This window comes from Salvia splendens, chromosome 15, assembly GCF_004379255.2.
Source record: "Salvia splendens isolate huo1 chromosome 15, SspV2, whole genome shotgun sequence".
Taxonomy (NCBI): Eukaryota; Viridiplantae; Streptophyta; class Magnoliopsida; order Lamiales; family Lamiaceae; genus Salvia; species Salvia splendens.
The window spans coordinates 15967352-15992621 of NC_056046.1; the positions used below are offsets into that span (position 1 = coordinate 15967352).

At 39.7% G+C, this 25270-nt stretch overlaps 3 protein-coding genes across 9 annotated transcripts; 1 reads left to right on the forward strand and 2 right to left on the reverse strand.

Annotated features, from left to right (window-relative positions):
* Positions 1-6066: 6066 nt before the first annotated feature.
* LOC121768072 (growth-regulating factor 4-like) lies at positions 6067-9460 on the forward strand. 5 transcript variants are annotated; one of them, XM_042164419.1, is made up of 5 exons: positions 6067-6217; positions 6705-6997; positions 7580-7928; positions 8788-9185; positions 9268-9460. In XM_042164419.1, the coding sequence occupies exons 2-5, from the start codon at positions 6775-6777 to the stop codon at positions 9276-9278; spliced, it is 981 nt and encodes a 326-aa protein (XP_042020353.1). In that variant the 5' UTR covers positions 6067-6217; positions 6705-6774; the 3' UTR covers positions 9279-9460. The 5 variants fall into 5 exon arrangements, with proteins under 5 accessions (XP_042020353.1, XP_042020355.1, XP_042020352.1 ...); XM_042164421.1 differs by having other exon boundaries at positions 6079-6217; positions 6385-6997; XM_042164418.1 differs by lacking the exon at positions 6067-6217 and adding an exon at positions 6228-6384.
* A 1164-nt stretch (positions 9461-10624) lies between these two features.
* On the reverse strand, positions 10625-12953 carry LOC121769324 (transcription termination factor MTERF6, chloroplastic/mitochondrial-like). 3 transcript variants are annotated; one of them, XM_042166092.1, is made up of 2 exons: positions 12871-12953; positions 10625-11946 (listed from the first exon to the last, which is right to left on the reverse strand). In XM_042166092.1, exon 2 carries the CDS (start codon positions 11940-11942, stop codon positions 10965-10967), a length of 978 nt encoding a protein of 325 aa, XP_042022026.1. In that variant the 5' UTR covers positions 11943-11946; positions 12871-12953; the 3' UTR covers positions 10625-10964. The 3 variants fall into 3 exon arrangements, with proteins under 3 accessions (XP_042022026.1, XP_042022028.1, XP_042022027.1); XM_042166094.1 differs by lacking the exon at positions 12871-12953 and adding an exon at positions 12723-12741; XM_042166093.1 differs by lacking the exon at positions 12871-12953 and adding an exon at positions 12081-12164.
* Positions 12954-15329: 2376 nt separating this feature from the next.
* LOC121766757 lies at positions 15330-16984 on the reverse strand. Its single transcript, XM_042163011.1, has 5 exons — positions 16844-16984; positions 16634-16802; positions 16343-16555; positions 15948-16276; positions 15330-15881 (listed from the first exon to the last, which is right to left on the reverse strand). The coding sequence occupies exons 1-5, from the start codon at positions 16982-16984 to the stop codon at positions 15330-15332; spliced, it is 1404 nt and encodes a 467-aa protein (XP_042018945.1).
* Between the last annotated feature and the right edge of the window lie 8286 nt (positions 16985-25270).

A 25270-nucleotide genomic window follows, 5' to 3' on the forward strand; every position in this document is an offset into this window, starting at 1 on the left:
GCGGTATGTCCGAGGAGGATGTCCGGAACCGTGCCTTTGCTCAGTACCCTGACAGAGCCTTGAAACTCAAACAATTCGACCAGTGGGATGCCTTTCTCGTGGTGAAGGATTCCCCAAAGTTTTGTGGGGGGGTCGAATCGGGCTGGGCGAAGCGGACGAAGATCAACGCTTCCGGTGAATACAGCAGCAGTGCTGGTTCGCACGAGCTCCCGGAAGCCGACGAAGTGTCCCCGCTACCGCAATCAGACTCTCGCCGTCGTCGTCGCCCGGTTGGGCAAAAGGCTGCGCAGCGGAGGGCTAGGGGAACCAGCAGCGGTAGCGGGTCGTTCGAGGTCGAATCGGAGGCCCCCGCTCCCCAAGAAGATATCGACCGCCTCGCCCACGCGCAGTTAACGACAAGCTTGGTCCGAACCATGCATAGGTGGCATAGCACGACCGATCCGCTGTACAAGAGGATGCTGAAGGATGTCATCGATGGATGTCGGCGCGATTTGGGGATGCCCCCCATTGGAGATGATGGCGCCGAGATTAGCGGAGGGGACGACGGGGGCGGCACGGGCGACGGTGACGGCACGAGCGACGGGGGCGGCACGGGCGACGGTGACGGCACGGGCGACGGGGGCGGCACGAGCGACGAGGACAGCGCGGAGTGAGCCGGGGATGTTGGATTATGTATTTTTCTTTTTTTGAATGACTATGTATTTTGCTTTTTTTCTAACTATGTTTTTTTATGTTTTATGAATATGTATTCTTGCCCGTATTTTGCTTTCCCGTATTCCGTGTCAAAATTATATTTCCGTTTTTACGTAATTAAAATATTGTGATTTTTTTTATTGCGGGATGTCCTAGTGGGAAGGGCGATGGGAAGGGCAGATTGTGCAGGGGATGTCCTAGTGACGTGGCAGTGGGATGGGAAGTCCTAGTGACGTGGCAGAAGGTGTTTTTGGGATGTCCTAGTGGATGTCCTAGTGGGATGTCCGCCCACTGGCGATGCTCTTAGAGCATTCACACTGCTATGGATATCCGGACTAACACTAGCACATCCCAAAAACTCCTTCTGCCACGTTAAAGACACATCACTGCACTGCCACGTCATAAGGACATCCCACTGCACAATAGTGGACAAGCGCTGGGCCATCCCAACAAACAAATTCACAAATTCACAAATAAAGAATTAAATTTCAACATGAATACGAGGAATGCATTCATAATTTCATTAAATAAAAAAAACATAGTTAAAAAAAATACATAATTAAAAAAAATAAAGCATAGTTCAACAAAAAAATTACATTATACCTATCAACGTGCACCCCTATACGCCCACAACTCTTCAATTAAATCCTTCTGGAGTCGAATATGGGCTTCTTGTTGGCGCATGTCGGCAAATGTTTGGACCCGTCCGGCTGCATCATGAGGCATCCCCATTCGTATATTGGCGGTGGCCATGCCATGGCTTGGACTGGCAGCGGCAGCATCTTCATTGGCCCAATTAGTCAGTTCTGGACCTTCTTGTTCGACGATCATGTTGTGCATGATAATACATGCGTACATGACATCAGCAATGCAGTCCTCATACCACAAACGTGTTGGACCTTTCACCACCGCCCATCGAGCCTGGAGCACACCAAAAGCCTGCTCCACATCCTTGCGGCACGACTCTTATCGTTCCGCAAAGTAGATCTTATTTGGATCTAATGGGCATCTGATCATCTTTCCAAAGACGGGCCACCTAGGGTATATCTCATTCGCCAAATAGTAGCTCATGTTGTGCTCGTTGCCGTTGGCGACGAAACTGATGGCTAGACCAACACCTATGCACTGCTCGTTGAAAAGGGGGCGAAGACTGGAGGACGTTGACGTTGTTGTTTGACCCGGCTACCCCAAAATACGCATGCCAAATCTATAGCCGGTAGTCAGTCACGAATTCGAGGATCATCGTCGAGTTCTTGCCTTTGAAGCAGGTCGTGTACATCCCTTTCCAGGCGGTGGGATAATTCTTCCATTCTCAATGCATACAATCTATGCTGCCTAACATCTCGGGAAACCCGTGCACCGACCCGTGCATATCTATTAGATTCTGGTAGTCTTCGGGGGTAGGCTTACGAAGATACGTACCCCCGAAAATCTCAATGACGCCCTAACAAAAATACATGAGACATTCGCGGGCAGTTGTCTCACCGATGTGGAGGTACTCGTCTAACATGTCGGGGGGGCCTCCGTAGGCCAATTGCCTGGTTGCGGCAGTGCACTTCTGTATAGGCGAGTGACCGAGTCTGCCAATCGCATCCTCCCTGAGTCGGAAATACGTGTACCGACGCTCTAAAGCGTTCATGATACGCATAAATAGAGTCTGGTGCATCCGAAAACGCCGCCTGAAAAACTTGTCCCAAACCGCGGCTGCTCAGAGAAATCGTCGTGGTCGCGGGGTATATACGCTCGATGTTGGACGGGGCGAGGTACCACCGCCGCCTGCTGCGCCAGCTGCAATTGCGCTTGTATTAACCGATTTATCTCCGCGGACGTATAGGCCCACAACTCTTCGTTAATTCGCCGCCTAACGTCATTAGCATCCCCACCACTACCACTAGCCATCTCGGGATGTAGAGAGAAAGAAGAGAAACTCTTTAAAAAATAAGTGGTGCAAATGAAAATAAAGTGCAACGAGCCGTATATATAGAGCGCGAGGGCGAGCGAAAAAAACGACGGACGAGCGCTCGTCCGTCTGGCTCGTCCTCGAGCCGCTCGCCGCGCCTAATGGTGGACGAGCGCGACGGACGAGCGGCTCGCCGGTCGCTCATCCGCGAGCTCATCCACCACTATGGATGCTCTTACTAGTACTACTAATTGTTAGAAGATATTGGAAGATATTAGAGGATATCACGGGAAATCAAGAGAAGATATTCAACCTAAAATAGAGGAAGCAATTAATGTAAATTAGGTTTACCATTTGTAGATATTGTGTAGCCTATATAACAATGTAATCTCTATCGTCTAAAATACAGTGAATAAGAATGATACAGATTACCAATCCTTTCGTTTAACACTAATATTTTGTTACTTCTAGTAAAGTATATTTTAATTTTGGACTATACCTAAAAATTAGTTACAATTCAGAGCATCCGCAAGTCACAATGCATTTAAAAAATCGTGTCCCGTCTCGGCGAGACGAATAGGGAGGAAATGTGTTGCGGTTTGTCTAGTCACGTACCCACCCACGTGGCGGTCTCTGCGTACATATGTGAAACCCACTATTATTAGAACATTTCTTTCTTTGATAGAAAACGGAAATTAACAGTATATAATTATAAAATTGTTCTACTTTCCAAAATATAATTCTATTATATTACCATTTTTTCAATTTTATTTTTTCAATTTTTTCATCCAAATCATTAATGATAATCATCCATAAATATCTCATTATTCACATAATTTAGAGATTGTGGTATCATCGGCCATCGAAAATCATTCACCTTCGCTCAATTCACGGTCTCCTCATCAAGATTTGCCTATACCAGATCCTCCTCTATTCCTCTGTAACTCAAGCAATACGGCAAGAATCTGACAACAATTATAGATTTGGTCCTTACCCACTAATAGAAGCCATTAATATTCTCGATTATAGGTCTGCTCCTTACCCAAACATAGAACTTGCAATCCTTAGTATTATGAATTCTATTCAGATGCGAGGCCAGCACGACCAGACATCCTTCCGTTCTTGAATCAATCAATAAAACTTTTATTATAAATTGTTTTCCAAAAACCTTTGCAAAACTATTCACTCCCTCTATTATGACAAAAGAAAAAACTTTTTCATTTCATAGAAAGACTAATTAACCGTTGTTAAATTTAATTTAAAAACAAAATGTTTGTAGTATTCAATTCGCAAATTCAATAGCACCTCTTTTTCAATGAGATTTTTTTTGCACTAGTATGGAGTATTTTGTTACTATTATTGGGCCCGTAATAGCTCTCTATTTGAATGGGAATTTGAAAGTGTTCTCTAGCATAAAATTTTTGTTATGCGTTTTCGGTAACTGCTCATTTTCCTTTACTATTATTTAATTATAAAATAAAAAAACTTTTCACTTTTTTATGTGTTAAAATTGCAATAAAAACCCTAATATGATTTTATAATAATTCTAAGAGTGAACTACACTAATAGTACCTAATCTAGTCGAAAATGCATTAATGGTCTATGGAAAAAAATTTATAGCCTATTTGGTCCTAAAAATTACATTTTTGGTACCTGTCGGTCTTTTATACCCCTCAGCATTTGGAAAATCTCCTAAATGCCATGGAGGGCATTTTCGGTAGCTGAAAATTACAATTTTGGTACCTCTTCAATCATACAATTATTTTAGAGCATCCACAGTGGTGCAGATGTCCCGGCAAACATCCCCGCGGACATCGCAAAAACAACTCATGTCACGTCATAAGGACTTCCCACTGTACTGCCACGTCATAAGGACATCTCACTGTACAGTGGCGGACATCCCGACAGAGTTCCCACAATAATAAAAATTCACAAATTCACCAAATTAAACAATTTACGAAATTAAAATTTCGACACAAATACGGAGAAATTGCAACCACTTTATTTAATAAAAAATAATAAAATAATCGGGACGTCCGCGCGGACGTCTGTGAAGTCAACGCAATGGCGGACGTCCGCAAGGACGTCGCGACGGACGTCCCGGGAACGCTGCGGAACTCCGGTGTCCGCAGCGGACGTCCGTATCCGCGTCACCGCTGCACAATGGCGAACGTCCCGCGCGGAACTCCGGCACGCCGGCCAGACGTCCGCCGGGACGGGCGCCATTGTGGATGCTCTTGAACATACATAAAAGCACCTTTTACAACAAAAATATTTTCTTTTGAATTAATTCACTTAATTTTTTAAATAATTACTTGAATAATGTATAGATTAAGCTTTATAATGAAAAATTTACTACAGTTCACTTTAATATTTTTAGTAAAAAAATGTTACTTGCAAGAGTTCACTTTAATTTATGTTAGATATAATTCACTTAAATTTTAATTATTATATTTAAAAAATATTCTTCACTATACTATATTTTAATTAACATAATAAAAATATTTATTTGTCACTTAAGTATAGTAACATTTAAATATTTAAGTAACATTTTTAAAATAAAAATTACTATAATTCACTATAATATTATTTCTTCTCAAATTTAAATAATTTTAGTAAAATTTTAAGTAAAAATAAATCCCACAAATAATTTTCTATAATTCAATTTAATATTTATATTTAAAAATGTTACTATTAAATATAATATTTTCTTCGCAAGCATATAGATTAATATGTATAAAATAATATTTAATTTTAAAAATAAATAAAACATAATTAAAACATATGGTTTCTTATTTAAATTTTTGAAATCACAAAGCATCAAATATTATTTAAATGAAAATATAATTGAGTTTATAAAAGAAAATGGTGATGGAAGAAAAAATTAAAAAAATTAAAAGGAAAGGTCCAAAATGCGTCAGATCTTTAAATATTCATACTAGTAGTGCCTAATGTTACTTTAGTCTTATTGTACCAAAACTGATATAAATTTTTTTAGAGACCATTAGTGCATTTTTCGACAAGATCAGAGACTGTTAGTGTAGTTCATTATAATTCTTATGACATTTATGTTAATACTCTCAAAACTCCCATTTTGTAGGTATAGACAGAGGTATACATTTTCATCAGACACGTGACCAGATAAAATTTAATTTTGTCGTAGTAATATTTATTATCATAAGTACTACTACTTGGCTATACATTAATAAGAATATATATTTTCCATCACATTCAATACTCCAATAAATGACTAAATTGACATATAAATTATAATCCATATACTGTTTGTCAACTATTAACCATTTGAATATAAATAGCAAAAGCATAGAGTATTTGAGTAAGTTTGTAATAGCAATTAATTAAAATTACTACTCCATAAAGAGCTAAATTCACATAAATATTATCAATACTCATTTTTTTCTAGTGTATTTAGGCATATGTATGAAAATAGCAAAAGCCAAAATGTATTTGAATAAGTTTATGAGTAAAGAAAACGACAAAGGTTGCCAGTTGCCCAGTGTTTGTCTTGATACGGTAGCAAGTAAACTAGCACTGGACCACCGCCAACGCCACCGCCGAAGCTACGACTACTTCACGGCCTCCCCCAGCCCCACCCCGTCGCAGGTTGCCCCCCCTTCTCTCATTTATTTTTCTCACGTACGCTAATGCATCACCACTTCTCACTTTGTCTCACTTTATTTCCTCACCCACCACATTTATTCCCCCAATTTATGCTCTCAGATCCTTCTCCCTGTTTTTACTAACCCTAGATCTGTCTGTCCCCGCTGCAGGTGAACACTCTCAGTCTCACTCTGTGTGTATGGGGTTGGGGATTGCTTTTTCTTCTCAATTTTTTTTCCGATTTTTAATTTTCCCTGCCTCTTTGATTGTTCAGATTCTGATTGCATTATGCGTGCGTGCGTTTCTGTTGCAAAAAACGTGCACGGTTTAAGCTTAGCTTAGCTTTTTTTAATAGAAATTGATACAAATTTCTCATATTGAACCCTAATTCAGCCTCTTGAATCACTATTGCAGTAACAAGGAAGATTTAAGAAGAAATGCTTTCATGTTTATGTTTTGCCTAATTCAAAGTTTACTATCGTTGTTGCAGGTTCCTTAGTTAGTGCTGCTGTATTTGATCGGTTTACATAGGGGGGAGTGTGTAGTTGAGAGGAGGGAGGATGAGCGAGAAAGCGCCAATCACGGTGGTGGGAATGGGGGCGGAGCTGGGGTATGGGGGGTATAGGGCACCGCCATTCACAGATGTGCAATGGAAGGAGCTGGAGCAGCAAGCCATGATATACAAGTATATGGTGGCTGGCTTGCCGGTGCCACCAGACCTCGTTACGCCTATTCGTCACAGCTTCGAGGGACTCTACGCCCATCTCTTCAACAATCCTGCATGTAATGGCAGACTTCTTGATATTTGTCTTTGCATCCTATGTGTAAAGAGATGATAACTAACTCTAAGATTTATATGCATGTCAACAAGCTCAAGTTGAGTGTTTAATTTGAAGCCTGCCTGCTTATGAGTAGTTGCCATTCTCTAGTGTGGAAATAGTTGTATTTCTATGTGTGGTAACTAGTCAGATTTTGTTATGTGTAAGTTTCTTCTCATTTATTGGCTGCTGAAATTTGTTTAAGCTTTCGTGTTACACAATCTGAGATTTGCAGCATAAATGTTTTCTTCATTGTATGGTATCTATGTGGAGAAGAATTGCTTATATTGAGTCTGAATCAAAGATTTTTACTCTATTTGTTGGGATGTGGATTAGCTCCTTCCTATGCTAAGATGGTTGGTTGTCAGGCGTAATTTGGATAATAAGTGTTTAGTGAAGAAATGCTCTGCGTGATTGAGTGATAAAGAAATGTGTTAAAGTGGTTTGAAATAAATGAGTTTCTTGTGATGGAACATTTACTTCTTGTTTGTTTGTTCTGGTACACTAAAATGCATTTTTTGACGCAATCTAACTATTCTTCATTCAGTGGGCTATTGTTCCTACTATGGCAAGAAGTTTGATCCTGAGCCTGGGAGATGCCGGAGAACTGATGGAAAGAAGTGGAGGTGCTCGAAAGATGCACATCCTGACTCAAAATATTGCGAGCGGCACATGCACCGTGGTCGCAACCGTTCAAGAAAGCATGTGGAATCTCAATCTACATCGCAGTCCATGTTGACTGCAGGATCTCACTCCTCTACTGGGGGCAGTATAAACCGCGGAAGCTCTCAACAGATGCCATTGTACTCTGGTGCTAATTCTGAAGGATCATCTGTTGGGAGCAATGCAACAAAGTTGCAGATGGGACCGTATGGCATCAGTGGCAGGGAATTCAGGTACTACTGACTTAGTGATGCTTGAGATTTTAGTTAAATTGTAGACTACTAACAGTAATTTTATTTGGACAAACACTCGTGCGCGCGTTCCTTGTGTGCATTGATTATCTTAAGTGTTTAAGGTATTAACTATTAAGGATTGGTTATGAATTAATTAGAGTAATTAATGCATTGTCTTTGTGGGCACATGATGTGGTGGAGCACACAAGAGACCACCCCTTTTATTTGAACAACAAATATAGCTTGATGTTCAACCTACTGCATTAAATGAATTGTTAGCTTGTCGCTGTCGGTGGCCTATGGTTTTTGTTGTGCATACTCATGATCTAAAGAGCATGGCATATAAGTTATGAACACCATTTCCGTAAACCATTAATGAACCTCTGTTAAATATTAACCAAGTTGTTTCTAACTTGGCTGGTCCAATGGGTTATGCATTACTGAGACTGTTGATCAATGCGATACAATTATTGTACTTGTGTTGGGATGGCTCCTGGTCTGCTAGTTTTGCTTTACTGATTTACTGATATTTACCTCTTCTATCTGTGGGATTAGGGACAGGCTAGAGTAGGTGATGAAAAAGGAACTTGTAAATCTTGATGAGGATTATGAATACATGAGATTAGTGCATAAATTTGAAGCATTCAATAAATTGATTCATATGGAAAAGATAAATACAGATATGACAAGGTTGAACTTTGAGGATACATGATCAAACAAGTTTTAATATTGGAATAATATTTTTATGCAGACATATCTATCTTATCACATTTCTGCAATCACTTGATCCAACCCTCAGCAATGAGAAGCTATATGTTTCTAATCTCTCTGGTTTTTTTTATGATGCTTGCTGGCGTAGTTTCACACAAGAAGCTTCTGGAAGGACGGGAGGTCTGGGTTTAGGTCCTAGTGCAGGCAGCGGCACATGGGGTCTCATGCCTTCTCAAGTTTCTTCGAGCTCCTTGTTCAAACAAGGATCCAACTCCCGGATGCTAGCCAGTTCTTATACACCTCATGCTCATGAGCCCGTCTCATCAAAACAGCAGCACCACGGCCTTTTCGGGAGTGATATCAGTTCACCAACGACACTGAAGCAGGAACATCTTTTCTTCAGCGAGTGGCCTACGACCAAGGAATCATGGTCCAATCTTGACAACAATGGAACAAACGAGAATGCCTTCTCCTCGACTCAGCTGTCCATGCCCACTCCTAGGACATCCTCTGGTTTTACTTCAGCAACTGCTTACTCTCCAAATGGTGAGTTAATGTAGTCATTTATTACTTTATTTGTTTATTTAGTTATGGAAGAGTTTACTAAAACCTTGGGTTTTGTTGATAGCAGACGCTTGAAGTTGGATGATGAGTTGGTACTGCTTGGTTTTGTAATCTCCATCATGTACCATAATAAGCTATCATCCCTACTAAACACTGGATTATGTCACTATCGGTATTTAGTATTCCTAAAATCGACTGCTTGTATTATTGTCCAAATAAATATTTTGATGACTAGTGTTTTACTTGCCTTTCGCTTATCCATGTATACATTTATTTTGCTATTCTTTTTATGGAAAAAATGCCTAGAAAATTAGAATTAGAGGCACACTTGGATGCGGTGCATTGAATTCAAAATTGTAATAATAAATTGAAATTTAGGAATTAATAAGATCTAATGAATTCTAGTTGGGACATTGTACAACAAAAAGCGCACAAGCTTTAATTATGTTTTATACTATATCTCTTGGCTACGTCGCTTTGATGTATGATGTATCCGCAAATAATGCTGATACTTCGAAGCTAATTTTTTGCATTCCAAATATAGAATTATAAATGTATTTTCCATTTTAAGTACACTAGCACCTAATATATTTCACTTTATTCAACATTGCAAATCACAACATCGAGAAGATATGACTATGCTGCATAAACCGTCAGTTACTCAGTTAGTGACTAAATTATTGAGCGTGAAATTACAATAGGGAAGGGCAACTCTGACATAGATTTAAAAAATTCTCAATTCATTTTTATTTTAATATCAGATGGATATCTTGAAAATACAATTACTAGTTGAAATATAACTAAAACGATAAAAAAGTAAATATATATAGTACTTACTACTTAATTTACAAAAAAACCATATTCACTTGGTGTAAGAATTATACTGTATTTGACTAAGTACTAGTATATTTTAGTTTGAAAGAAAGCCAAAATGTACTGCAGTCGCATTTACAATATTTCTAGTGTCAGCCCCAGTCTCTAGCCTGAGCATCTGCTAACTTTCTCTCGTTCAATTCTTGTTTGCACCTTAGCAATAAAGAGTTGATAACTAGTTGACTAGGTGCATTTCACTAGTGTATTGCCTTTCTGTTGAATAATTTATAGCAAATATCTTCTTTGAGGATGTTTAGTTTGCAAGATTGTATCTCAAGATTAAATAAATAGTGTGTTTGATTTAAGAGATTCTATCTCACAACTCAATCGAAGATGTATAATCTTGTGATAATTGGTCAGGACTCATGATCAACCCTCTCCAATTAAAATAATCTCACAACTTAATTATAGATTATATCTCGATACTATTTTATCTAGCAAACGGAACACACCTTATTTGAATAATGCATATGGCAAGAAATGTTTAAATATTTAGAAAATGGATTTGCTTGTAAGTTGTAAGACTTAATGTGTAACCAACCAAACTCTCAACCTGAACCCACCCCAACTTCAAATTCTGTCCCCGTAATAAATGATCCGCAAAAGTTTACATATAATCATAAATTACAGAACGACTGAGAATTCTAATCTACACCAAATGGGAATTTCAACTAGTAGTAACCCTCAACAAGGATTAACAAAAAGAGAGAGACTGGTAGTAGCACATGCCTATCAGCATAACCTGAATCATTTCCTAAATCCTCAAACTCAAAGCTTTATGCGCCTATCCCTCTACCAATTCATCTCTCATCTCAGTAGAAATCAAACCTCTGAAAGAACGCCGCCTACGAAGAAAGGAAAACAATTCGCAAACAAATCCATCAGAATTCACATGCCGAATTTCAAAAGAAATTTCTTGTGGTTGCATTCCAACATCTCACTCAAGCTACACTCTATGCCCTTTCGTGTCAGTAGCTTATGCCTAGACTCTAACTTCCCCTTCAAACCATGCCTAAAGAACTCGGGATATTCTGCCACTTCGTTGATTTGCCTTCCCATTACCTGTTCCAAGAACTTGATTCTTGGTCCCAAGGAGTTACTTGCGCTCTTGATCAGAACCGGAGGATACCCGCCTACCACTGCCGCTATCTGGCTTGGACTGAAACCCCATGATTCAAGGTACATAACATTAGGCCTTAGAGTTTTGTCAACATCCCGACATAGAATTTCTGGGAAGTTTATTGCTGCTCTTTGGAGCTGAGACTCTGTTAGACCTAGTGATCTTAGATACTCACAAGTTGGTATTAGCCGTTTCTCAACACTATAACCCATGATAAACGGGTGTTTGACCAGAACCTTACCGATCATCCCATCTTTGGACAGACCAAGGCCAGCAAGGAAATCCACCATCTGAGAAAGTTTGGATTCAATGCTGTAACTTATGATCCTAGGGTTTAACAGGATCATTTTGCCAAGTTGCTTTTCAGGAGCACCAAGACCTTCAAAAAATGCAAGAAGGGGGCAGAGCTTCTCTTCTAAACTGTGCCCGAGTATATGTGGGAATTTTGTTATGGCAGAAGCAACCTCCTTTGGTTTTGTCCCCAATGTTGCAAGGCACTGGATCATCGGCACAAGTTTGTCGTGCAAGTCAAGAGTAAGAATCTTGGGACACTTCCCAATAACCACGGGAAGTTTCCTCTCTGGTATGCCTATGCTTTTCAAGTAGTCCCAAGTCTCTGAGGCCCTCTCCCTGTCGACATCACTAAGCTGCTTGCACTTCTTCGACATATCATGGATACTTTTATCATCAAAACCTCTGTCTTTGAAGAACCACATCATGCCACTACCCTGGAAACCTGTGTCCATCTTCCTGTTGGATTATTAAAAGCTTCAGAGATAACATTCTGAAATCAACTACTATGAAACAGCTTTCAAACAAAAATTCACATAGATGGCAAAAGCATTAAACCAAGGCAAGCACGCTCTTCTTCATATGTGATCTACCTCACACCATAGCAAAATTCTGTGACTACAGCCTTTCTATGGCTTATTGAAGACCAAAACAGAACAATGTCAACAAATCAAGCTCTCCATTATACCTTACACATAAGAAAATACTATATCAGGTCAATGATATGTATACAGCTTCTACGAACAGGTCAATTTACGCTTGGTTTCTACTTACTCACATTCTACCAAATTTTAAGAAGCAAAAATTGCAGAATACTACATTTATGACATTAAGGAAGGATACGAAAGAAGGAAGCAAACCACAACAAATAATCGTGCAATAAATTCAATCAAAGCCACCATTTCATAAAATTGTAGGCAAAATTTGCAGCGGACTTGGGTTCCTTGTAATTTGTAAACACACCAATAAACACCTTATGCTCTATTCATGGAGCAAACTCCGGTTCATTCATCAAAATACAAAACTACACCAAAAAATACACTTTGCCAAGTTTGGAGCAATACGGCATCAAATTCAAGCGATTTTCAGCTACGACGTCAATAATTTCCAGAAGATTTTTCATACATTTCGAACTCGATTAGGCAAAAGTTTCCAATATATGTTATACCAACGAATCTCGAGTACTTACTCTAATTTACAAATTAAATGAAGTCAATGAAATTCAGAATCGATACCATTTCACGAAATCGTCGAGAAACACCGGTAGTTTCAGCAAACAATAAAATAAAAATAGAGCTGAATTTCAAGAGGAAATCGAACAAAACGGTACCAAACTCGAGAAGCATAAGGAGGAGATATGCGACAGAACAGAAAAGGACTAACCTCCGCGGAGGAAGCAGCGACGCAAGGCGGCGAAAAGGGTGATTGTGGATAGCCGCGATAAGGCATTTTATCCGCTGCAATTCTTTTTTTTTTATTTGTACCCTTAAAATTATGGTCAATTGATAATAATTTTACTAACTCTTTCTAATGAAAATACTATATAAACTATTTTTATTTTTATTCTATTAAGAGTATAATCCTCTTTTGGTCCTAAACATATGACCGAGTTACGATTTTGGTCTAAAATATTCACTTTTTGAAAATCGAGTAAAAACATACGAAAACGCTCTCGAATAGGTCCTTTCTTGAAAGAACCATCAATTATCGACGGTCAACCGTCAATTAGCGAAAATTTGACCCGATTAGCTGATTTTAATTACTGTAGCTAATTTAATTTTTTTTTGTTTTTTCGGATTTTACAATTTAAAATCCTAAATGAAAATAGTGAAAATGGGGTAATATTAAACACAAATTCCAACACTTCATTTCATTCAAATTTCTCTCCCTTTCTCCCGCTCATTCTTCTTCTTTTTCCTCCCCAAGAACCCTAATTTTTTTTCTCCATCTCTGCAACAACCAAACACCTTCGAACATGGGCCGTTCGACGTGCAGTCGGGACTCCGTCGACAACGACCGCGTTCGTGACTTCGGAGACCTCCGATTTAGCTACGCTTTCTGCTACTGTAGGAAGACGGCAGCACTTCGTATTGTCACCGGACAAGGCAAACCGTCGAGGGGGAAGCTTTCCTTCGTATGTGAGAGGAAGGAATGCAGTTTCTTCAAGTGGTGCGAGCCAAATCGTGATGTCGAAGCTCGGGCCTATTCTTCGTCAACCTCAGTCGGTGGTGTCGATTTTAAGGATTTGGTATTGAATTTAACCGAAATTAAGGATAAAATCTAGAAATTAGTGAATGTTTTGAGATATGGTCTTTGTTTTGTTGTTGTTGTAATACTTGTTAGTAGGTTCAAGTAATTTGATGGTTTGATGGAGTGTTTGAAAACCCTAAATTTTTATTCATATTTGAATTTTGAAGTGAATCCTTCATAATCTTCTTAGAAAAATTGGCAGAAATGTTTCCATTTGGTCCTGAATATTTAAGCACGCCAATTGCAGACTTACAAGTACAAAATTTTGTAGTTGATGTTGGTTTCATACGTTATGTGATTGCTTCTTCGTATGTGATTGTTTCTTCGTCGACTATGTCAATAAACTAACATCAAATCGAACCAATAAATGGACAACAAAATACAGTACAAAGTGGTCCTTCATATTCATTTTTTACTTTGAATTGGTTCTGAACATTTAAGCACACCAATTGCAGACTTACAAGTACAAAATTTTGTAGTTGATGTTGGTTTCATATGTTATGTGATTGCTTCTTCGTATGTGATTGTTTTTTCGTCGACTATGTCAATAAAATGACATCAAATTGAACCAATAAATGGACAACAAAATACAATACAAAGTGGTCCTTCATATTCATTTTTTACTTCGAATTGGTCCTGAACATTTACACGATCAAAAAACTATTGTCATAAGGTACTGCATCAATCCTACCACCAGCAAAGCTTAAAAACAACCACAGTTACATCCACACAAAAATATTGTCATAAGGCAATGTATCAACCTTAACACCATCAACAACCAAAAACCATCAAAACCCAAAAACATCAAGACCAAGTATTCATTGTATTTCTTACACAACATGACACGATTTTTAAAGTAAAATGGCAACATCAAACACCCTTCTCCTTGCTGTGTGTTTTCTTCTTCGCAGGAACAAAGGAGGCAGCAGCATTTGAGGAGCCGGGTTCTACAAACATATCTGCAACCTCACTTGAACAACTTGCCCTATTGTGGCCGGGTTGGTGGCACAACGTACAAGTCGGTTGTTCTTTATCACGATTACGCTCCTTCCTAACCGTTTGCCCTACAAATAGTTTTGGCCCTACAAATAGTTTAGAAAAGAAGTGTTATTGATTATGGTTTACAGTTGAATGAAAATAGTTCAAAAAAGAAGTTATACCTTTCGGTTTGCCCAATTGAATGCCTTGGGGACATCTCCTTTTGTTGTGTCCTTTTTCACCACAAAGCTGACACTTGTACTCCGACATCAGCCCCTTCCTCGACATTCCCTGGCGTCCATCCTCCTCATCCCGGACTGTGACAACTTGACGGGCTATCTTTGCTTCCTTTGCTTTGGCCTTGCTTCTCCATTCGGATGTCCGGGCAATCACGTAAGGTCTGGTGGAACGATATCGGGATGGGGATTCCTCGGCCACATATCTGGTCCATGTACCAGGTAGATGACGGGCGCATACACCAATTGTAACATCTCCGTTGAGTAGCATTTAGCTACAAAGGAGTCCACATCCTCGTCTGTCATCTCAATAGCAGCAATTGCGTGTTGGCACGGTAACCCGATCAACATCCAACGCCTACAGCTGCAACTCCGATCTCATATATCATCCACGAACTGCTCATTGAATTTGGTGTTCACCTGATACACCCATTCACCAGCCTCTCTCACCATACAATCTCCAATCTTTTCCTTTATCTTCTCAAGCTTCCTCCTTATCTTGGGCCCGACACAATCCTCCAACTTTGCAGCCATCTTCCGTCGGGAGGTGAACTTGTCCATCAAATACATGCAGATGCATTCCAGCATGCCATACAAGGGCTTCTCCCGCGCAAACAATAGGACTCTGTTGTAACATTCTGAAATGTTGTTGACTAGAATGTCACAATTGGCCTCAAAACCAAAGAAAGCTCGGCTCCAACTCTCCTTGGCAGTGTGCGCGGTAAGCCACGTGTGTGCAGCCGTGTTCAACCCTTTCACTTCCTTCATGACCTTGTCGAAGGCGTATACGTTTGTTGCACGGGTTGCTTCCCAAATCTTGTCTTTTAGCGTTGGGGACGAGAAAACCTTTTTGAAGTTGTTGTGCATATGCCACACACAGAAGCAATGTTCGGCATTATGGCAGCAGCTTCGGACGACATTGATCAGGCCCTGCCCATGATGAAGAAAAAAGATTAGCTAATAGTTAACTGACTACTTTACAATTTAATTCGGTACCTTCTGTCTATCGGAGATGAATCTCCACTTGCTCGAATCCTTGATGTCCAAATCCTTTACCAACAAATTCAAAAACCAGCTCCAAGTATCAATGTTCTCAATGGCTACAACACCATATGCGACGGGAAAGATCTGATCGTTCGGGTCTAATCCAATGGCAGTGAGCAGTATGCCCTTCCCTTGTCCTTTGAGGTGGCAACCATCCAATCCTATGATGCTCCTGCAGTGCTGCTTGAAGGAAGTCTTACAAGCTTCATAAGCTATGTAGATTTCATTGAACTTGTCAGTTCCATCCGACAGGTGCCTAGTTGCTAGGACAACGGTGCTCCCTGGATTTGTCCTCAAAATCTATGCCCTATAATCTAGCGGCCTCTTGTACTGCTTGATTGTATTACCCTCGATCAGCCTCCTCGCACGTGCCATTGCACGCTTCGCCTTTCCTACAGAAATGGTTATCTTCAACTCCCAATGCACCTTTTCCACAAACTGAGCAACCGTCATCCCGGGAAATACCCTCATATCATCCTTGAATAGTCGTGAAAAGTACTTGGCATTAGCACAACCGTGGTTGTAAGAAGCACCCCCACACTTGTGTATATCACGCAGAGCTGAAATATGTCAACAACCAAGCCCACTCTTATAGGATAAGGTAACCGTCCAAGGACAACATGCTTTAACTTTCTTACTTCGCAACAATTCCTTGCAGTAAGCAACACAACGAATTTTGTCGTTCTTCTTGAGCCTCAACTTCTTACCCAATTGGACACCTTGGTGACGTATAAGGTATGTAAAATCTTCCTTGGAATTGAACCGCAACCCTACTTCCAACCTTGGATCATTTATATCCGTAGCAGGCTTATATCTCCGGCTCAAAGTTTGGAAAACATCACAGTCACCTTCACCCACCAAGTCATCCTCACTAGACCCCGAGCTAGGTGAGTCACTGCGAAGAATGTCACTTTCCCACCATCATCTAAATCACCAAGGTTTCTCATGGAATTCACCACATTCTTCCATCCCTCAACTTGAGCCGTCATGATGTTGTCCTCTTCCTTATCACTTAGATCATAGTCACTGTCTACAAATGTAGGCTGCCCCACGTTGTCATCATCGGAATCAGCCTTCCTTTTTTCCTTTCCCTTCTCCTTGCAGTTCCCCTTTCTTTTTCCCTTCACAACAGCCCTTCCCTCAGCATTAGCTTTCCCTTTCCAACTCCCTCAGCCTTTCTCTTCCCCTTTCCAGATCCTTTCCCCTTGCCCTTCACAGCCACAAGCCTCTCTTCATCATATTTCTTCTCACTCTCCACCTCGTAATCACTGGCAGAACTCTGTACTAACCAATCATATCCACCAATTCCCTCACCCTCACCTTCTTCAGCTCCCTCACCCTCACCAACTCTCTCTGTAATATCCCAACCTTAGAAGAATTAGAGATTAGAATTTATAGTTTAGTTAGTGGCTTTATATGTATATGTTTTTGTTAGGAATAGAAGAGATAAATATAGGATTTTTGGAAAATTAAGAAAAAGAATGAAATAAAGAAAAAGAAGAAAGAAAAAGAATAGGAAGATGATGAGTAAGTTGGTGAAAATTACGTGTCTTATGGATAGAAATTAGGGAGAAAAATATAGAATTAAAAACAAAAAATTGATCCTCATCCTTCTCCTCTTTCTTTTGCTCTCTCCCTCCACGCATGCTCCCTCCTTTACTGTGAAGATTTTCATCAGCCGCTCTCCCCCTCCGTTCAGCTGCACACCTCAGCCCGAAATCGCCGGCGAAGTTGTCGGGACGCCGAAAGCGCACATAGCTTACCCAAGTCTCCAATTCCCATTAGTTTATCTCCACATCAGAAACTGAAATTCAAACCCACATCAAACCAATATCCAAAATGGGTGCAATGGGAGGTTAGATTATCCCATGAACTCTTTAATCTTGTTTTTATAGGTAGTATCATGTTATTTTGATGTGATTCCTTTTTGTTTGGTTAAAAAAATTAGGGTTCTTGATTTGGGGATTTCAATTGTTGGATATGAATCATAATTGGACTAAAAGCATATAATTCTTGGTGTTGAACATAAGGTGTTTGGAGAAATTACCCAATGACACACAAATAGGAAATAGCTTGTATGTGGGCTGTTCTGATGCTGCTGTACTGATCAGTTTCGGCCACTTTAACATGATATAATTTATGTTATAAAAATTTTAATGCACACTATAAGGTCTTGGTAAGATGTCTGCAAAATTTCAGATCGTTTCGTCAACGTTTGCTATTTTTAAAAATTCATGCTAAACCGTCGCCAGAATCTGTCACAAACTGGCAGGCTGTAGTAAAACGTTCATAACTCCCTAATCCCTTGGAATTTTGAGAAAAACCTTTTTTGTAATTAAAATAGACACCTAGAGGTTTATTTTGGTGTAGGGCTCGACCCCTAGTTATCTCCGAGCTAAGTCAGTTTATTATATGAAGTTGATGTAATGCAGTCAATACTTTCTAAAGATTTAAAAGTTGAGAATAGAGGTTTTTATGCTAAAAGGAAGATAGATAGATGTGATATGTTGGCTTCCATATTTGTGCTTTAAGTGTTTATTTATAATTGCATATGTGCTTGTTTGAAAAATTAGGTGAACCGAGTGCAAGCACAAGCGATAAGGGAAAAGGGCACCTCCATGGTTGACTAGCAAGTAATAGCGGTTTTTTTTGACGTGTACAGGTAGTGTACGCGTGTTCTAGAATTTAATTCCTTTAACTTCGATAAATATTACTACTTGTTTGTGATTCGCATGCTTATGCCATAGAACTTAAAAATGATTGTGTGGATTTTGTGTACTTCAAGGTGATGTGATAGAAACGGTGATATTGAAATTGTGTTGAATAAGGTGAAAGTTGATATGAGATAGTTGCGTTGTGCCCCATTGCTTAAGTGAACCACAGGGTATAGTTGGCATGCCATAGGACAGCAGTACTGCACACATGTTGATCACTCGTCTTCTGGATAACCGAAGCGATGGTCTATATGATATATCGATTGTTGAAATGTACCCTATACGGGTAATATATGACAGTTGCCTTGCATAGGCCATATGGAAGATTACAGTGTCCGGTACAGACTTACATGATAGATGCCCTCATAGGGCTACCGATAGTGTCCGTGTACCCGTGTCCATCACTAAGCATAACTTGGGGGCGGAATGTGATTTGCTATTTTTGAAATAATATGGTTGTGCTTTGAACTCTTTAAATAGTTATGTTTTCCTCAGGTAAAGTTATGTGTATTGTGTTATATAGTTCTGATTAATATGATTGTGATGTTGTACTGTTTGTAAACGATATAGGTGATTCCTTTAAATGATTCAAATTGTTATGAATGCTTATACCGGGTGACATTATTTTAAATTTGTATATTGATGCCGACGTAAATTGAATATGTGTTGTACGACATTCCAGGTAATAAAGTGTTTACTTGTGATAGTGATATAGATTGAAGTTTTAGAGGTTTTATTCTGAAATGCGATTACACTACGAGCTTTTCGAAGCTCACCCCCCTTTTATTCTCCCTCTTGCAGAGTATAGAAGCGAGTGAACTCGCTAGTTGGCAGCAGCACGTGTCAAGTCACCACCTCCCTTTTTGCTGGTACAGTCGGAGTTTACACGTGGCATGCTTAGGTTTCTTTTGTTTGTAATTAGTTAACTTACAAATGTAAGGTTATAACCTTCTTTTTGCTAATGGAGTAGTATATATATATATATATATATATATATATATATATATATATATATATATATATTGAAACAGGTTAATGTTATTTTGTCATGTTTAGTAGTAAAGAGTTGTGTTAACAGGTTTAGTTTTTTTTTATGACAGTATTGTATGTTGTGGGTGTTTGCAGAGTGGTTGGAAAAAAAAATAGGCAGGTCTTGTTTATCGATCGTACCGAAAGGTAACGTCACTTATTGGGTTAAAACTAACCGAGTAAGGGGTGTTACATGTTTGGTATCAGAGCCCAGATTTAAGTGATTCTCGGGCTTTAGTTGAGTCTTTAATATGCATAGAAGCATGCCACATAGGTTTGAAATGTCTGTGACTTGACACCGCTGCCATTTTAATCAGGATCGAGATGTCAGGTGAAGAAGCCTCTAGTCCTTTTTATATTTCTTCTGATTCTGAGTCCGAGGGGGTTCCTTTAGCCGATGTTGCTGCTCTTATGGCGGGGCAAGATGATATATTACGCACTATGGCAACTGCAATGCAACAGATTGCTCGGAATGTGCCACCAAGTCAATCGTCCATCCTTAAACAGATGCATGAATATCACGCAGAAGAATTCAGAGGTAAACTAGATGATAATCCAACCAAGGCTGAGTACTGGTTGGAACAGTTAGAGCGAATATTCGGCTGTATGACTTGTACATCAGATGAAAAGTTACAGGGTGCAACTGCACTTCTGAAAGAAGAGGCTCACAGGTGGTGGGTCAGTGTGGCTCGTGCTACTCTTCCAGACATGTTGACGTGGGATTTCTTTCTTAATAAATTTCGTGAATGCTATGTTGGAGAGCAGTACATAGAAGACTGACGACAAGAATTTCTACAGTTAGTTCAAGGTAGAAGGACTGTTCAACAGTACGAGATTGAGTTCCGACGTCTTTCGAGATATGCACCAGAGGTAAATTATTCAGATGTAGATATGTGTCGGAAGTTCAGGAGGGGTTTGAGGAGTATTATACAGGCTGGACTAGTTGGATTGGAGACATCAGATTTGACAAAGTTATCACACGCTGCCAGGACTCTTGAACAACTTAAAGTTACTGAGAAAGTCGAAGAGGGCTCTATGAATCAAGAGAAACGACCTGCAGAATCATCTCACTCGGCTTCTCGATTCTCGGGAAAAAGATTCAGAGACTTTAGAGGTAACAGGAGTTCAGCGCCTAGTCGATTCCAAGGCCAAAGACCAAGCCAAATGTCAGAGTTTAGGCCAAGGCAACATGCAACTTCAATGGCTAGTACTGGAGGATCAGACAGAGTACCGATGTGCCAACATTGTGGAAGACCTCACCATGGTGAATGCCGAAAATTGCTAGGGACGTGCTTCTTATGTGGATCTAAGGATCATTACTACAGAGAGTGTCCGAGGGGACAAGTATCTTCTGAGACTAGATCGGCGCCAGGAGTGCAACAAGGTCGTGGAACCGGAAGGGGGTCTGGAGCAGCAAGAGGACAGAGATCAGCATCTGAGCCCATACAGAGGCCAGCATCGAGAGCTCCTTCACGTGCTTATGCTATGCGGACTCGCGAGGATTCTGATGCTCCTGATGTTATACTGGGTACTTTTACATTATTTGATATGCCTGTTATTGCTTTGATTGATCCCAGTTCTACTCATTCATATATTTGTGACAAACTCATAGAAGAACATAGTTTACCCTTAGAAAAGACTAAATATGATATCTTAGTGTCAAATCCCCTGGGTATGAGTGTGGTAGTGAATCGAGTTTATAGAAATTGTCCTCTAAGTGTTCAAGGATGTCTCTTTTTAGCCAACCTGATGGAGTTATCGTTTCGTGAATTTGACATTATTTTGGGAATGGATTGGTTGTATATTCACCGTGCTCTAGTTGATTGCGGTAAGAAGAGAATAATATTATACACACTAGATGGCCATGAGGTGGTAGTGGTTGGTGAGAGATCAGACTACTTTGATAATGTGATTTCTGCTACTACGGCTCGTAAGCTGGTGAGAAAGGGTTGTGAGGCATATTTATAGCCTATATTCTAGATACACGAGCAGAGGATCCGAAGTTAACTGATATACCAATAGTGTCAGAATATCCTGATGTGTTTCCTGAAGAGTTACCAGGTTTGCCACCAGAACGCGAGGTTGAATTTGCTATTGAGGTTATACCAGGCATCACACCGATATCAATGGCTCCTTATAGAATGGCTCCGACAGAATTGAAAGAGTTGAAAGCTCAGCTTCAAGAATTACTTGATCGAGGGTTTATACGGCCGAGTATATCACCTTGGGGAGCGCCAGTGTTGTTTGTGAAAAAGAAAGATGGATCATTCAGATTATGTATTGATTATCGACAGTTGAGCAAGGTAACTGTTAAAAACAAATATCCTTTGCCTAGAATTGATGATTTATTTGATCAACTGAAGGGAGCAAGCATATTTTCGAAGATTGATCTACGATCAGGTTATTACCAGTTGAAGGTGAAAGATGATGATGTGTTTAAAACGGCTTTCAGAACTCGTTATGGCCATTATGAATTCAAAGTTATGCCTTTTGGGTTGACGAATGCCCCAGCTGCTTTTATGGATTTGATGAATCGGATTTTTCAACCATACCTTGATCAACTTGTAATTGTGTTTATTGATGACATACTTGTGTATTCTAAAACCAGGGATGATCATGAACGACATCTGAGAACAGTGCTGCAAGTATTGAGAGATAAGAAGTTGTACGCAAAGCTCAGTAAGTGTGAGTTCTGGCTGACGGAAGTAGCTTTTCTGGGTCATGTTATATCAGCAGAGGGAATTCGAGTGGATCCGAAGAAGATTGAAGCAGTGGTACAGTGGAAACCTCCGAAAAATATTTCAGAAGTTTGCAGTTTTCTGGGCTTAGCGGGTTATTATCGCAGGTTTGTGAAGGGATTTTCTGTTATAGCAAAGCCAATAACTACCCTACTTCAGAAGAAGGTGTCATTTAACTGGAGTGATGAATGTCAGGTAAGTTTTGAAAAACTAAAGACGATTTTGACAGAAGCACCAGTGCTAATTCAACCTGAATCGGGAAAGGAGTACACTGTATTTAGTGATGCATCACATAATGGTTTGGGCTGTGTATTGATGCAAGAAGGCAAGGTAGTTGCTTATGCTTCCAGGCAGTTGAAAACACATGAGAGAAATTATCCTACACATGATCTAGAGCTGGCAGCCGTTGTATTTGCCTTGAAGATTTGGAGACACTACTTGTACGGTGAAAAATGTTATATCTACACAGATCACAAGAGTCTTAAGTATCTACTTACACAGAAAGAACTTAATTTGAGACAGAGAAGATGGGTAGAATTACTTAAAGATTATGATTGTGTGATTGATTATCATCCAGGTAAAGCGAATGTTGTGGCAGATGCACTCAGCAGGAAATCAATTGCAGCTTTGAGATCGATGAATGCACGGCTGGAAATGTCAGATGATGGAAATCTTGTGGCAGAACTAAGAGTGAGATCGACACTGATTCAGCGGGTTAAAGATTCTCAAAAGAGTGATGATAAAGTGAAGTTTAAGTTTGATCAGATCTCTCAAGGGAAGACACATGGATTTGATAAAAGTCCCGATGGATACTTATATTTTAAAGGAAGATTATGTGTATCAGAAGACAAAGAGTTGAAGAATGACATACTCCAAGAAGCTCACAATAGCTTATATTCTATGCATCCCAGAGGTAATAAAATGTATCGTGACTTGAGGGAATTCTACTGGTGGCATGGTATGAAGAGAGATATTACTGAATATGTGGCAAGGTGCTTAACATGTCAACAAGTCAAAGCTGAACATCAAGTTCCGTCCGGTTTATTACAATTAATCACTATACCAGAATGGAAGTGGGATCGAATCACGATGGATTTCGTTGTAGGATTGCCTTTATCACCTCGGAAGAAAGATTCAGTTTGGGTAATTGTTGATCAGTTGACCAAATCAGCTCATTTTCTTGCGGTAAGAACTGATTATTCACTAGAAAAGTTGGCTGAGTTGTATATTTGTGAAATTGTGAGATTACATGGAGTACCTAGCTCGATAATATCTGACAGGGATCCACGATTTACTTCGAGATTCTGGAATAAATTTCAAGAAGCCTTGGGTTCTCGACTACACCTTAGTACAGCTTTTCATCCACAGACAGATGGTCAATCGGAACGAGTAATACAGATTCTAGAAGATATGTTGAGAAGTTGCACCATCAACTTTGAAGGTAGTTGGGAAAGATACTTGCCGTTGGTAGAATTTGCATATAACAACAGTTACCAATCGAGTATTCAGATGGCTCCATATGAAGCGCTCTATGGCCGTAGATGTCGAACACCACTATGTTGGACAGAGCTGAGTGAGAACAAGATTGTGGGTCCTGAAATTATACAAGAGACGGAAGAAAAGGTCCGATTGATAAGAAATCGATTGAAGGAAGCGGCTGACAGACAGAAATCTTATGCAGATTTGAAGAGGAAACACATTGAGTTTTGTGTTGGTGACAAAGTGTTTTTAAAAGTGTCTCCTTGGAAGAAAGTGCTCAGATTTGGCAAGAAAGGAAAGTTGAGTCCGAGATTTATTGGCCCCTATGAGATTTTAGAACGTGTTGGTCCAGTAGCATATCGACTCGCATTACCACCTGATCTAGAAAAGATACATAATGTGTTCCATGTTTCAATGTTGAGAAGATATAGATCAGATCCTTCTCATGTTATCCAAGCTGAATCGATTGAAATACAACCAGACTTGACATATGAGGAAGAGCCGGTGCAGATTTTAGCAAGAGAGGTGAAAGAGCTTAGAAACAAAAGAATAGCGCTTGTTAAAGTATTGTGGCGAAGTCATAAAATAGAAGAAGCTACATGGGAGCCGGAAGATACGATGAGACAGCAATACCCCTACCTTTTTGAATCAGGTATCAATTTCGGGGACGAAATTTCCTAAGTGGGGGAGAGTTGTAATATCCCAACCTTAGAAGAATTAGAGATTAGAATTTATAGTTTAGTTAGTGGCTTTATATGTATATGTTTTTGTTAGGAATAGAAGAGATAAATATAGGATTTTTGGAAAATTAAGAAAAAGAATGAAATAAAGAAAAAGAAGAAAGAAAAAGAATAGGAAGATGATGAGTAAGTTGGTGAAAATTACGTGTCTTATGGATGGAAATTAGGAAGAAAAATATAGAATTAAAAACAAAAAATTGATCCTCATCCTTCTCCTCTTTCTTTTGCTCTCTCCCTCCACGCATGCTCCCTCCTTTACTGTGAAGATTTTCATCAGCCGCTCTCCCCCTCCGTTCAGCTGCACACCTCAGCCCGAAATCGCCGGCGAAGTTGTCGGGACGCCGAAAGCGCACATAGCTTACCCAAGTCTCCAATTCCCATTAGTTTATCTCCACATCAGAAACTGAAATTCAAACCCACATCAAACCAATATCCAAAATGGGTGCAATGGGAGGTTAGATTATCCCATGAACTCTTTAATCTTGTTTTTATAGGTAGTATCATGTTATTTTGATGTGATTCCTTTTTGTTTGGTTAAAAAAATTAGGGTTCTTGATTTGGGGATTTCAATTGTT

Excerpts from the sequence above, each read along its gene's own strand:
- LOC121769324 (XM_042166092.1), bottom strand. The coding sequence starts at position 11,942 with ATGGACACAGGTTTCCAGGGTAGTGGCATGATGTGGTTCTTCAAAGAC.
- LOC121768072 (XM_042164419.1), top strand. The coding sequence starts at position 6,775 with ATGAGCGAGAAAGCGCCAATCACGGTGGTGGGAATGGGGGCGGAGCTG. Across the intron at positions 6,998-7,579 it reads TCTCTTCAACAATCCTGCAT|TGGGCTATTGTTCCTACTAT; the intron begins GTAATGGCAGAC and ends TTCTTCATTCAG. Across the intron at positions 7,929-8,787 it reads ATCAGTGGCAGGGAATTCAG|TTTCACACAAGAAGCTTCTG; the intron begins GTACTACTGACT and ends TTGCTGGCGTAG.
- LOC121766757 (XM_042163011.1), bottom strand. The coding sequence starts at position 16,984 with ATGACGGCTCAAGTTGAGGGATGGAAGAATGTGGTGAATTCCATGAGA. Across the intron at positions 16,556-16,633 it reads CTGCAAGGAATTGTTGCGAA|CTCTGCGTGATATACACAAG; the intron begins GTAAGAAAGTTA and ends GACATATTTCAG. Across the intron at positions 16,277-16,342 it reads TGCGAGGAGGCTGATCGAGG|GGAGCACCGTTGTCCTAGCA; the intron begins GTAATACAATCA and ends GGACAAATCCAG.